Genomic DNA, 12,525 nt, shown 5'->3' with positions numbered 1-12,525 from the left:
ATCGGCGACTTTGCAGTGAAAATTTAAAGCGGTCATTGCTTGTAAAGGCAAACTTACCTTTACAAGTCATCGCCGCTTTAAATTTTATCTGCAAAGTCACCGATTTCCGGCGAGTTGAAAAAATCGGACTATCATACATTTACCCTCTGGTCTTTTCAGGCTCTGCTAGCCTTTGAGACATCAAAGCAAGCTTTCATGTCTGCCTCGGTGTTACGTCATCCAAATAATCAACATCTCTTTATTGTAGAAGTAGATGTCTCTAACGTAGGAGCTGGAGCAGTTCTCTTTCAAGCTGATCCTGTAATTAAGAAAATACATCCATGTGCCTACTTCTCCAGGAGATTCTCTTCAGTGGTTCACAATTATGATGTTCGAAACAGGGAGTTGCTGGCAATCACTGGAAAACTGGCAAAACTGGATTGAAGGGGCTAAACATACAGTCAGCATTCTTACTGATCACAAAAACCTTGAATACATCAATTCTGTGAAACAACTCACTTGTAGACACAAGCTGATTATATTATCTTATGTGAACTCTGTTCTCACAATAAAGTTCTCCAAACTGTGTCATTTGACATGCTGAATCCCCTGACAATCCCCGATTGAACTACTATGTTCCAAAAACTTCACTTACATCTGGGTCATGTAGACAGGTTTAGCAAGATTTATCATTTCATACCACTCACCAGATTACCTACCGCACAAATGTTGGCCTCTCTGTCCGCCATATTTTAAAACTACACAGAATTCCTGGGAACATTGTTTCTGACAGAGAGGTGGAATTTAGTGCTCAGTTTTGGAGAGCTTTTCTCAGTTATTCTTCTGCATATCATCCACAAAATAATGGACAGACATAGAGGGTCAATCAGACCCTAGAACAATATCTGAGATGTTATAGTTAGGTTATAGTTAGCAACTCTAAGATGATTGGTCAAAACATCTACCATGGGCAGAGATTTCCTACAATAATTCTCCTTATTCTGTCATAATGGTTTCACCATTCTACTGCAACTATGGCCTTCACCCCAAGGTCCACTCATTTTTGAGTTCTATTGAATTCTCAGAAATATTTGACTCCGTCAAGACACTCGGGACAGTTTGAAAAGAGATTTACAAGGCTTTATCTCATCTATCATCTCAAGCTATTACATTTCTTTATTTACATCATAGACCATTTAAATTTCATGTCAGAGATGATGTCTTGTTGACTACACGGAATATTTGTATTCATCAAAAAACTACTAAGCTGGTTCCCAGATTTTTGTCCCATATATAGATATAATCTGTTACAGTCAAGCAAGCTCTACCTAGGGCTGTGAAAAATTCCAACTCTTTTTATTGCTTATTATTGAAACCTCTATATAAATCCAGGATCTTTAAAAGAAATCATTCATTCAAGTCTCCACCTCCTGTCTTGATGGATGGTACTCCTGAATTTGCTGTGGAAAGAATTCTGGGTTCTAGAAAGTTTCAAATTTAGGGTCAGTACCTTGTTCCCTGGAAAGAATACACACCCAAAGAAAAATTATGGGTTCCTTGTCAAGATCTTCATGCTAAGTTAGAGAGTGAATTCCACTAAAGGTTTCTGGGAAAGTCTCGTTAGGGGTCCCAACTGTACGGATATTGGGATTGCTGCTAGCTCTGGTGAGCATGAGTCATTAACTGTGTAAATTGAATTTACCTCAGCTTTACATCAGCTGTGGTGAGAATGAGTCATTGTACAGCTGATCTCAAGAAACACTTGCAGTCTGCAGTGCTTCAGGCAGAATAACAAAGGCACAGACTTGAATAGGCAAACACAGGGCTTGATTCACCAGTCTCATTAATTTAAGGTGTGCTTAATTTAGAAGAATTATATAGAGAAGATTACACAACTAAAGCATCATCTTTAAAAAAAAAAAAAAGATTCATAGGGGGGTATTCAATTGTTAGCGAGACGCGTTAAAATTTCGCGCTCGAAAAAGAAAAAAAATTCCGCGCTCGTTTATTGCCGTTTGAGCGCTCGTTTTAAAAACAAACTCGCTCAATGCAAATGTTTTTTTGCATCCTCCGCCTCGCGCTCTACTATTGGTCCTAGCGAGTTTGAAATCTAAGGGGAGTGTTTTACGCTGGCAGCTCAGTATGAAAAAATAATGCAGCCAACAGCAAACTGTCATTTGCTGATAGCTGTTGGCTGACTTGGTTGGTGACTGCTGTGGCTTGTGACTCCTGAGGCTTGTGACTCCTGACTGCTCTCCATTGCTCTAATCTTCGAAATTGGATTAGTGAGTTGACTCTACACTGCACTATACACATATTTTTTATAAAAAATAACATTTTATTTTTTACAATACAGGCAAATACACACAAGAATATACTACAGACATACCACACTTATTTAATTGCACCCACCACACACACACACACACACACACACACACACACATATATCTCCTTATATATATATATATATATATATATATATATATATATATATATATATATATATATATATATATATATACATTTACATACACACACATTTTTTAAATTTTTTTTTATTTTTTTCCTGTATTTAAGCAATTGCAGTTTTGACTTGTTTTAGGATAAAAATTGAATTAGTTTGCATTTACTTTTTTGCAGTCTACATAGATTGTATTGCACGTAGTTTTGTCCCTTAAAAATTATAATATAATTTAGTTAAAATACAACTGCTATATTTTTATCTAGTGTTACATTATTTTTTTGCTGTATTTCTACAGTTGTATTATTGTCCTTTTTCCCTTAGTTATCATTTAGTTTTCTGTAGTTTATAGATTGTATTTAACCTAGTTTGGTCCCTTAAAAATTATATTATAATTTATTTTTAATACAACTGAATTTTTTTTTTAGTCAAGTACTTGTGTAGTTTAATTAATTGTTATTAGTATTATAGTAGGATATTGTACTGTATCCTTAGGCAAGTGTTGTTAAATAGTCAATAGTTTTTATTTATTTTTGCAAAGAAAATTTATTAGAGTAGCCATGTCTAGGGAGCGTAGGGATTCTTCTTCTTCTTCTACACAGGGAACCCAAGAAGAAATTGTCAGCAGTGGCGAGGAATGGAGAGACCGTCCTGAGGAGCGCCAAGAAGAAAGAAGGCGGCAGCAGTTTGTGAGCAGCGTGCAAGCCAGCACAAGCACCCAGCAGCAACATCTTACAGAGAGTGGATCTGATGATGAAGAAGGACCATCTGTAACACGATCCAGGCGCTTCACACTTGAGGAGAATGAAGTCCTTGTTGCTGGGGTACTGCAACATTACGAGACACTGAAGGGTGCCCAATCGCTGAAGGCGTCCTTCAAGCATAAGCAGAAGATTTGGTCCCAGATTGCCTCTGCTGTGTCCGCAGTAGGTGTTCGAGTACGATCAGTTGCGGTTTGCATGAAACGCTTTCGGGACTGCAAGCGCACCACGAAGGCAAAGATGGCAGCCGTTGCCCGTCATTCTAGGGGAACCGGTGGTGGCAAGCCACTGCGCCTAAAATTTAAGCCTTGGGAGAAGAAGATGCGGCAAATTCTCAGTGATGATCTTGTGGAAGGAGTGGAAGGGACAGTGGACACCCTTGATCCATCCACCTTCCAGCCACGAGGTATGTATAATTGTCTATAAAAGTGACGATGTCAATTAAATTTGTATAGAATTCTAAAATTATTTTTACAATTTTGCAGAACAAGATGCAGCACAAAGGAGAAGACATGAAAGTGAAGCAGTACCCCGGAAGAGAAAATCCAAATCAGGAGGTAAATGGCAAATGTATAATAATTTTTTTTTTTTTTCTAATTTTTTTTTTTACTTGCCTTGCCAAAATCTTATATAAAGATGTACTAATAAATCTTTATTTAATGTACTTTAGATTTGGGTTCTTCTCAAGGACACAAGGGCCAGAGGAGTGTCGAAGGAGAAGGTATGATATAAAGATGTAACATGCATGTATACATGCTCCATAGATTACATACTTTACACTACACATTACACCCATTATAGTGCTAGATTTACTAAGCTGCGGGTTAGCAAAAGTGTGGCTGTTGCCTATAGCAACCAATTAGATTCTAGCTTTATATGAAAGCTAGAATTAGATTGATTGCTATAGGCAACATCCCCAATTTTTCTAATCAACAGCTTATTAAATGTAGCCCTTAAACTTTTAACCTTAAAGCAATATTATTCACACATAACAGTTTTTATGGACAATATCACCTATGTTAAATAAAAAAAAAAAAAGTTCCATAATAAAGTTGTTTATTATTTTATTAGGTTTTACATCAAAATTTAATCAAACATATTTGTGTATGTATGTACATACATCATCATCACCATTTTTTTTTTAGTGCCACAGATTCCACAGCACTGTATCGAGAAATCACTCACATCAGTCCCTGCACCATTCCAATAGCAGTCAATTAACCTACAAGTGTGTGTATATATATATATATCTACATGTACACATACATATCTACATATACACATACATATTTACATGTTTATAATTTTGTAATAGTAAGATAGAAATGTATATCATTTGTCTAATAATACCAGGGAATTGATGTCACACTTGTTACTATAATTATTGCATGCAATTAATATATATCAAAAAAATATTCTTCCAATGTAAAATGTAAGTTGTTATTTTTGGTGCATCTAATATTTCCATAAAATTGTCCAAAAACAAAAATGTAATGTTATTGCTTCTATATAACTAAAAATAAATTTTATTTTTTATTATAGGTGTGACATTGCTTATGCCAAGACAAGTCGCAGTGGAAGTAGCGACAACGGCTTCCAATCAAGGTATATATTGTGATCAAGTAGATAGAATATATTTTAAATATAGTACATTTTGCAAAGCTTATTATAATTATTTGTTACAGAAAAAGAAAGCCGTTTAACCAAGTCTACTCATCCTGCCCAAACTGTTGAACCAAATAAAAAAGGTAATTATATTTGCATTGTAAAACAATATGCATATATCTCCTTCTCTCTCTTTTACTATAACTCTCTCTCTTGTTATATCACTGTCGCTCTTAGGTCTATCAATGTCTCTCTCTATTTCACTCTCTCTCTCTCTCTCTCTCTCTTTCTCGCTCTTTCACTATCACTCTCTCTTTTAACTGTCACTCTCCCTCTTTTTTTCTTTAATATTGCTTTATCTCTCTCTATCTTTTCCTTTCACTATCACACTCTCTCACTCACTATTCCTCATTGTCACTCTTGATTACTATTTAAATCCTTGTCAACAATTAATAATAGCATCTAATAGTATTTTAAAATTAACTTACAGCTCACAAGAGAAGAAGAGTGACTGAGGTACACGTCTCGGAACCTGTTGCTGATGTACAGCGAGGTAATGTTTACACAGAATTAATTTTTTGTTTGGTCTCAGCAACTTTTTTTTTTAATGTCTCATTTTTTTTCATCTATATACCTCTCTATCTATCTATCTATCTATCTATCTATCTATCTATATATAGATATATATGTAATAATTTATTTTATCTAATTTATTTTTATGTATAGAAGGCCGACCCGTTGAAGAGATGTGTGAAGAAGGGGGAACATCAGTAACCCTTGCTCATAGTCGTGAAGGTATGAAGATGTTGAAAATTGTGTGTACATAACTATCTAGCAATATAATCGTATTTTTTTTTCAGATCCATAGGAATATACATATTGTAATTGTACACATGTATCATTTTAGATAATGAAATGTCTCACATATTTTTGGGGTATTTAATAGACAAATTTTAATTTTTATTTGTTTATTTTATGTTTTAGAATCCATCATCCCAAGGGAACAGGTGGTAACACCAGTATCCACCTTTTTTTCTCAAGCTGCCATGGAAGAAATAGCATCTCCTGTCTGCTCAGTAACCGGTGACTAATTTTTTTTATTTTTTTTTAATCAGAATACATGCATGACTCAAATTATTTTAAACATTGAAATCATATAATGTAATATCTGAATAATTGATGTAGTATTTTTTTTTTGGTTTTACAGAGGAATTAGAACATGACAGTCAATCACTGACATTTTCGCCAGTTGACAGTTTGGTCCACGAAGATGCTGCAACAAGATTTGAGATGCTACAGCAAGCCTTCCCCAACCTTCAAGTTCCAACCACCGAAGGGGAAGGTCCATCTCAAGCAAGGGTACCTTCCACAGGCACCAGTCTTCCAACACAACTGGTGCACGGTCTGCCAGAACAAGCCACTCGGTTTCATTCCATCACAGACTTTGCCAGAAAGATGGAAGGAAGGCAGGAAACATCTCGCCGAAATATGGAAGACAGAGTTCAGAGAATTGGTGACTCGGTAGACCGTTTAACGTCTGTTGTGGAAGAGGTACGAAGCTCCCGTAATACCACCAATTCGTTACTGGAGCGACTCATCACAGTGCACAGTGAAATGTCAGCATCGATTCAAGTAAATAACAACTTACAAACGCGAATGGCTGCTGCAATGGAGCAGAATACAGCAGTGTATTACCAGATGAATCAATCCATGGCACAGATGCATATGCTACAACAACAACAGACAATGCATCTGCAAATGCTGTCAATGCATGTAATGAATATCAGTGAAGAGCTGAGACTCCGGCGAGTACAGGGTAATGTTTCAGTCCCATTAGCCGATTGGAACATTTCTGGATTTGTTCCCCCAACACCACAGCAGAGGACGTCATCTGCACTACACACCCCCGTGGTGGAAGTAAGAAGAGCGGAGTCAGCAAGGAGGAGATTGTTACAGGAACATCCAGAAGAGGAAATCATCAACCCCGTCTCATCTGAGGAAGAAGGGTAAGAAAATGATTAGTTAAAAGAAGCGTATAACTGATAATAGGTTAGTGACATAAAAACAAAAATATGTCATATGTACAGTAATGTCTATAAGTTTCTTATACGAATGTAAATGTATCCTAATTTCTATGTTTTACATTCAATTCTAGGTAACCCAGAAGCATCGTGGATCAAAATGCGTAGGAAGTGAAAGCAAGAGGATAACATCATCCAAAAGCATTACGTTATAATGTTATTTGGTATTTATTTATTTCTCTCTAGGATGCATGCCTGAAATGTCTGAGTCTCCGTGTGTGTATGTGTGTCTGTCTCCTCGTGTGTGTGTGTGTGTGTGTATATATATATATATATATATATATATATATATATATATATCTATATATACATAAATATATCTTTCCTTTTTTTTTTTTTTTTTGAGAAAATTTAAGTAATCATATTTTTTGTTTTTTATCCTAACACAGGAAAAAGTGAAATGTACAGACCTTTCAACATCAGGAATGATCAGCATTGTTAAATATTTGGTGAGTTTGTTTCAGTTTATTCTTTTTCTTAAAAATGTAATTTTTTAATTTTTTTTGCAGAATGGAAGGGATATGATGTGACATGGACAATGAATATTGTACTCCATACTGATCCTTCCTTGTTTTAAAAGTTATGTTTGTATTTTGTTAAAAAATACAGGTTTTACATACACTTCTTTCTTTTTACTTTTTTAAGATTGCACCCAAATATTGGATGGATACAACTTTCAGGAACATGGAATGGAAAATTGCAGACATAACTAGAGTTTTCAGGTAAAAAACTATATAACTATTGACTTAGACATACATTTTTAATGCAGTCTATTTTTGAATGTTAACATTTTTCTCCTTATCAAGAGTCCAACAATAGGATATGTTTTGTGTCCATATAAACTAAAGCACTATATCAATGTTCCAGTATTTAGATGTGAAATGTAATATTAATTTCAAAGATAAGCTTTTAATAAAAAAAAATTCCTGCAGATGTTCGGATGGAATTGGTGGATGTCATTTTAAAGAAACAGCTTGAAAATCCAAGGGACTGAATGAACTTAAGAAAAATGTATTAAAAATCTTATGTATTTTGTACAATAAAATTTTACTTTTGAATTTATTGTTCCTTTAATTATTAGATAGATACACCTTCATCAAATGCAGTTACCTTGCTAATATTTTAGGGGGATAGTATTACCATTTTTTAAAGTTGGGATGTTGTAGACTTGTTAACTGTGAACTACTGCAACCATTTTTTTTAAAAAAAAAAAGCAGCACATGACAATAGAGAGAATAGACATGACATTTTTACATGTACCCTAAACTTTTTTGTATACATGTATGACGGTTGTAATGGCTCCTACTCTGATATATAGTCATTAGTGGTTAAATTTGCATACATATTTTTAATTTAATTAAATATAAAATTAAAAAAGTTGTGGTTAGGTAAGAAATAGTATTATTAAATTAACTTCCAGGGAAAGAGTTGAATGTTTAACACTCAAGATAGCAGTTTGAGATAATTTTCAATGGGATTAAACTAAGTATAGCGTTTTCTTTAAAAAGGTATTGATACAACAGGGTGTATTATAGCCAAACAACTTGGGTGATAGGCACTATAGCAGGGGTAAGAATGCCATAATGACTAAACACCCACAGACTGTTCAGCGCTGGCCTGGATTCGCTAACAAGGGTGTTCCCCTTGAAAAATGTAAGCGTGCCACCCCACTATTGACACCCAGGCCAGTGCTGATACCACTAGGGCTCTTCCTACTAGGCAGGGGCTCTGGGTAGTAGGGTAATAGTATGGAAAAAAAAATAAATCAGATTTGTGGAACTACATGTCCCAGGCAGCCATGTTTGCCAAATTATTGTCCCCACGCTGCTACTAGTATAAGTACAAGCACCAGCATACCCACTTAACAAAATAGTAAAATAAAATCACAACAACCTCATTACCCAAAAAAAATATTTATATAAAAGAAACCAACAAAAAATTTTGTTTTGTGGAACTACAGGTCTCAGGCTGCCGTGGGTGTCACGTCATGTTTCCACTTGTGCTTTGACAAGTGCCAACATGCCCTGGCTGCCGTGGGTACGCTGGTGCTTGTACTTATACTGGTAGCAGCGTGGGCACACTATTTTGGGCAACAATGCTGGCTGGGACCTGTAGTTCCACAACATAAAATGGTTTTTTATTTCACTTTTTTACACAAATATTCTTCCTTTATTACCCTACTACCCACAGCCCAGGGTGGTAGGAAGAGCCCTAGTGCTATCAGTAGTGGGGTGAGTGACCCTAGGGGGGGGGGGTGGCTCGTTTACATTTTTAAAGGGGAACACACTCCCTAGGGAATCCAGCTCAGCGCTGAACAGTCTGTGGGTGTTTAATCATTAGGACATTCTTACCCCTGCTATAGTGCTAATCACCCAGGCTGGTTTGCCCAGTGCTGTTTTATTGAAAATATGGGTTACGCTTTGACATTTTTTCCAGAGTTTTTCTAATTAAACAGCAGTAGGTCGGCTGCACTAGGGTTAAGTTTAAATTTAGGTTCAGAAGATGTACATCTGCATCAGAACACGGTAGCTGTCATGTCTTTCTAGTAAAGGCTGCAACAGAGTATTTCAGCAATGCTACTTTTTTTCTTCTTTTTTTTGAATAAGGTGTACATGAGGGTGTTTATTGTATTTAATGGGTTTTTTATTTTTTTTTATAAAGATTTGTGGTTGTAATGAGGGTGTTGTGCTTTTATTTAATAATTTGATTTGTGGAACTACAGATCCCAGCCAGCCATGTGTGTAAGAGCATGAAGACACTTTTGGTTCTCAAAGTGGCATCAATCTTTTTTGGGTGCCATGGGAATCCTGATGCTTGTAGTTAGAGTGGTAGCTGCATGGCCACACTATTTAGGCAAACATTGCTGGCTGGGACATGTAGTTCCTCAAATAAATATTTTTTATTTTTTTTTGATAAAAACAAAATGCCCATTTATAAGCCCCAGGCCAGGGGTATTAGGAAGAACCGTAGTGCTATCAGCACTGGGCTGGGTGTCCCTAGGGGGGAGGGCAACTACAATTTTTAGGGGACAGCACTCACTAAGGAATCAAGGGCAGCACTGAACAGTATGTGGTTGATTATTAATTATGACAGTGGGACCAAACTGCGTTTCTCTTCCCCTGCTATAGTGCCTATCCCAAAAAAAAAAATAAAAAAAAAAATAAATTGTTTATTGATATAAAAAAATAAAGGAAACAATATTTAAGAGTAAAGTCACTTTTGTTGGATGATTATTAAAAAAGGTACTGCAGTGATCACTTTTTGAAACTTAGATATGAATACATTTTGGAATAAGTCGTTTTTATTTTATTGTGTATAGTCCTAGAGAAAAAAAAACAAAATAAATGGACACCACACTGCTTCTCTCTGCATATCTTTTTTTCAGTCCAATATCCAAAAGATCCATGTTGCTTTGTTTTTAGGAGATCTATTAGAAAAAAGAAAATTAGGTCAGTATCACTCTATTAAGAAAAATAAATTTGATTTGCATTTCATAAAAAAATTATTAAGGGTCAGCAATATTGTCAAAAGATTTCAGTTATCAATTGACATATCCAATCACATCACTCCCTTACATATAAATGCAATACAACAAATACATTTTTTAAAAGTATAAAAAACAATTATACTCACCATGATGTTATTTTTCACTTCCTTACCCATTTTCTGAAAAGCTAGATTATATCCTCCTTTGGGGCCAGGTACACAGTTTGCCATCATTCCTGTATATATAATAGTACAAGAACATTATTTTTTTTATAAAATACACACATCAATTTTACCATTGTAAAAAAAAAAATACTTACATGAAAAAAAATCTTCTATTACACGTTGACGAACATGAGTTGCAAACTCCTCCATCTGACCAAGCTCAGGAGAAAGGTCCAAATCCAAACTAATGTCTGGATCAATTTCAACCTCCAATTGGTTTGCAATACAAATATTGTGAAGAATACAGCAACCAATAATTATATCGCAAACTTTGGAGGGTGAATATAAAAGCACACCGCCGGACCGGTCTAAACAGCGGAACCGGCTTTTAAGTGTACCAAAGGTTCTTTCTATTACACCCCTGGTACGAATGTGTGCTGATTGGTACCTTTTTTCTGAGGAAGATACAGGGTTGCTTAAAGGAGTCAGCAACCAGGAACGATTTCCATATCCACCGTCGCCTTAAAAAAAAACAAAAAAAAAAAACATTTTTAAAAACAGTGACACATCATTACATTTTTTTAAGGGTTTACAACTGTAATACACAATTAACAAAAAAAAAAAAATAGAAAAAAAAAATTACCAAGCAGCCAGCCATCTGGAAAGGATCTTGCTTCGAAATTACGGAATAAGGACGACTGTTGCAGGATGAAGGAGTCATGGGATGAACCTGGGAAACCAACAACAACATTAGTGATTTTTTGCTTAGCATCACAAACCATCTGAACATTGATGGAATGGAAGTGTTTTCGATTACGAAAACATTCTTCCATTCGACGGGGTGGTGTAAGGGCAATGTGGGTGCAATCAATTGCACCCAGCACATTGGGCATTTGAGACAAAGCGTAAAATTTAGCTTTGACCTCACGCCACTCATTGGCAGACTGCGGGAAATTAATAAACGTTGCAGTGTGCTTTTTGAGGGCATTTAGGACCTGGAACAGGATCCTAGAAAAAGTGGGCTGGGAATACCCGGCAATAACTGCCAAGGTGGGCTGAAATGTTCCTGAGGCAAGAAAATGCAAAACACCAAGCAGTTTGGCAAGTCCAGGGACTGCACGGTTACTAGGGTAACGAGGTTCCAGGTCCTGTTTTACAATCTCATACAGATTGTAAATTGCAGAGGACGATAGGCGATATAGTCTTCTCACCTCGTCCTCGGCCAATCCATCAAGCAAACGCCTGTTGCGGTACAGACGCGGCCTGGGGATCCTAGTCCTACTTGCCACACTGGACAATGCAGCCATTGCCTGTCCACCATTCTCTCCCACAGCCTCTCCCTCTTCCATACCCGCATTCACATCACAAACATCAACATTCTCTCCAGACACTCCCACATTTGCAGCACCTTGCATTTCATCCAAAGCAGTCTCCTCCATACATGCAGCATACATGTACATCCACACTGTGTCCACGAATGGCTCCATTGAAATGAGACAATAATTAAAAGGGGTGAATTTTGAAACTAAAGTATTTAACTATTTTTAACAAAAATTGTAGGGGAAATGAATGTTTGTGCAGGGGATGAATGGACCTGTGAGATGCACTATTTTTATATGATATTAAATTGGTGTAAGTGATTAATTTATATGTTAATTTTGCAAACTTGACAGACAGACAACACCAAGCACAAATACAATACTTATCTTTAGGAAATCCTGGATAATCCACCAACGAACACTACTGGAAAATGCTCAGAAAGATTGGTATGCACAAAAAAAACACTGAGGCAACAGTCAGTTCACCACAGAGCTGATCACCACAACTGTACACTCAAGTGTTTGGAATGAAAAAAAAAAAAAAATTAGTTTAAATAAAATAGGACTGCACCACTTATGGATTTTTTTAAAGGGGGAACTTTGAAAAAATATTTCATTATTTACACTGTATTTTTGTTAAAAAAAAAGTTATTTTACGTTTTCAG

At 36.0% G+C, this 12,525-nt stretch overlaps 1 protein-coding gene across 1 annotated transcript; it reads left to right on the top strand.

The window, feature by feature from the left end:
- The first annotated feature begins 2,844 nt into the window (after nucleotides 1–2,844).
- LOC142126987 (uncharacterized) lies at nucleotides 2,845–7,054 on the top strand. The gene is made up of 10 exons (XM_075194307.1): nucleotides 2,845–3,610; nucleotides 3,690–3,761; nucleotides 3,875–3,925; nucleotides 4,747–4,809; nucleotides 4,890–4,952; nucleotides 5,300–5,362; nucleotides 5,536–5,604; nucleotides 5,794–5,892; nucleotides 6,017–6,815; nucleotides 6,965–7,054. The coding sequence occupies exons 1-10, from the start codon at nucleotides 3,004–3,006 to the stop codon at nucleotides 6,966–6,968; spliced, it is 1,890 nt and encodes a 629-aa protein (XP_075050408.1). The 5' UTR covers nucleotides 2,845–3,003; the 3' UTR covers nucleotides 6,969–7,054.
- The last annotated feature ends 5,471 nt before the right edge of the window (nucleotides 7,055–12,525 follow it).

This window comes from Mixophyes fleayi, unplaced genomic scaffold (genome assembly GCF_038048845.1).
Source record: "Mixophyes fleayi isolate aMixFle1 unplaced genomic scaffold, aMixFle1.hap1 Scaffold_28, whole genome shotgun sequence".
In the NCBI taxonomy this organism is placed as follows: domain Eukaryota; kingdom Metazoa; phylum Chordata; class Amphibia; order Anura; family Limnodynastidae; genus Mixophyes; species Mixophyes fleayi.
The sequence above is the reverse complement of the archived record's forward strand: the minus strand, read 5'-3'. Positions and strand labels throughout refer to the sequence as shown.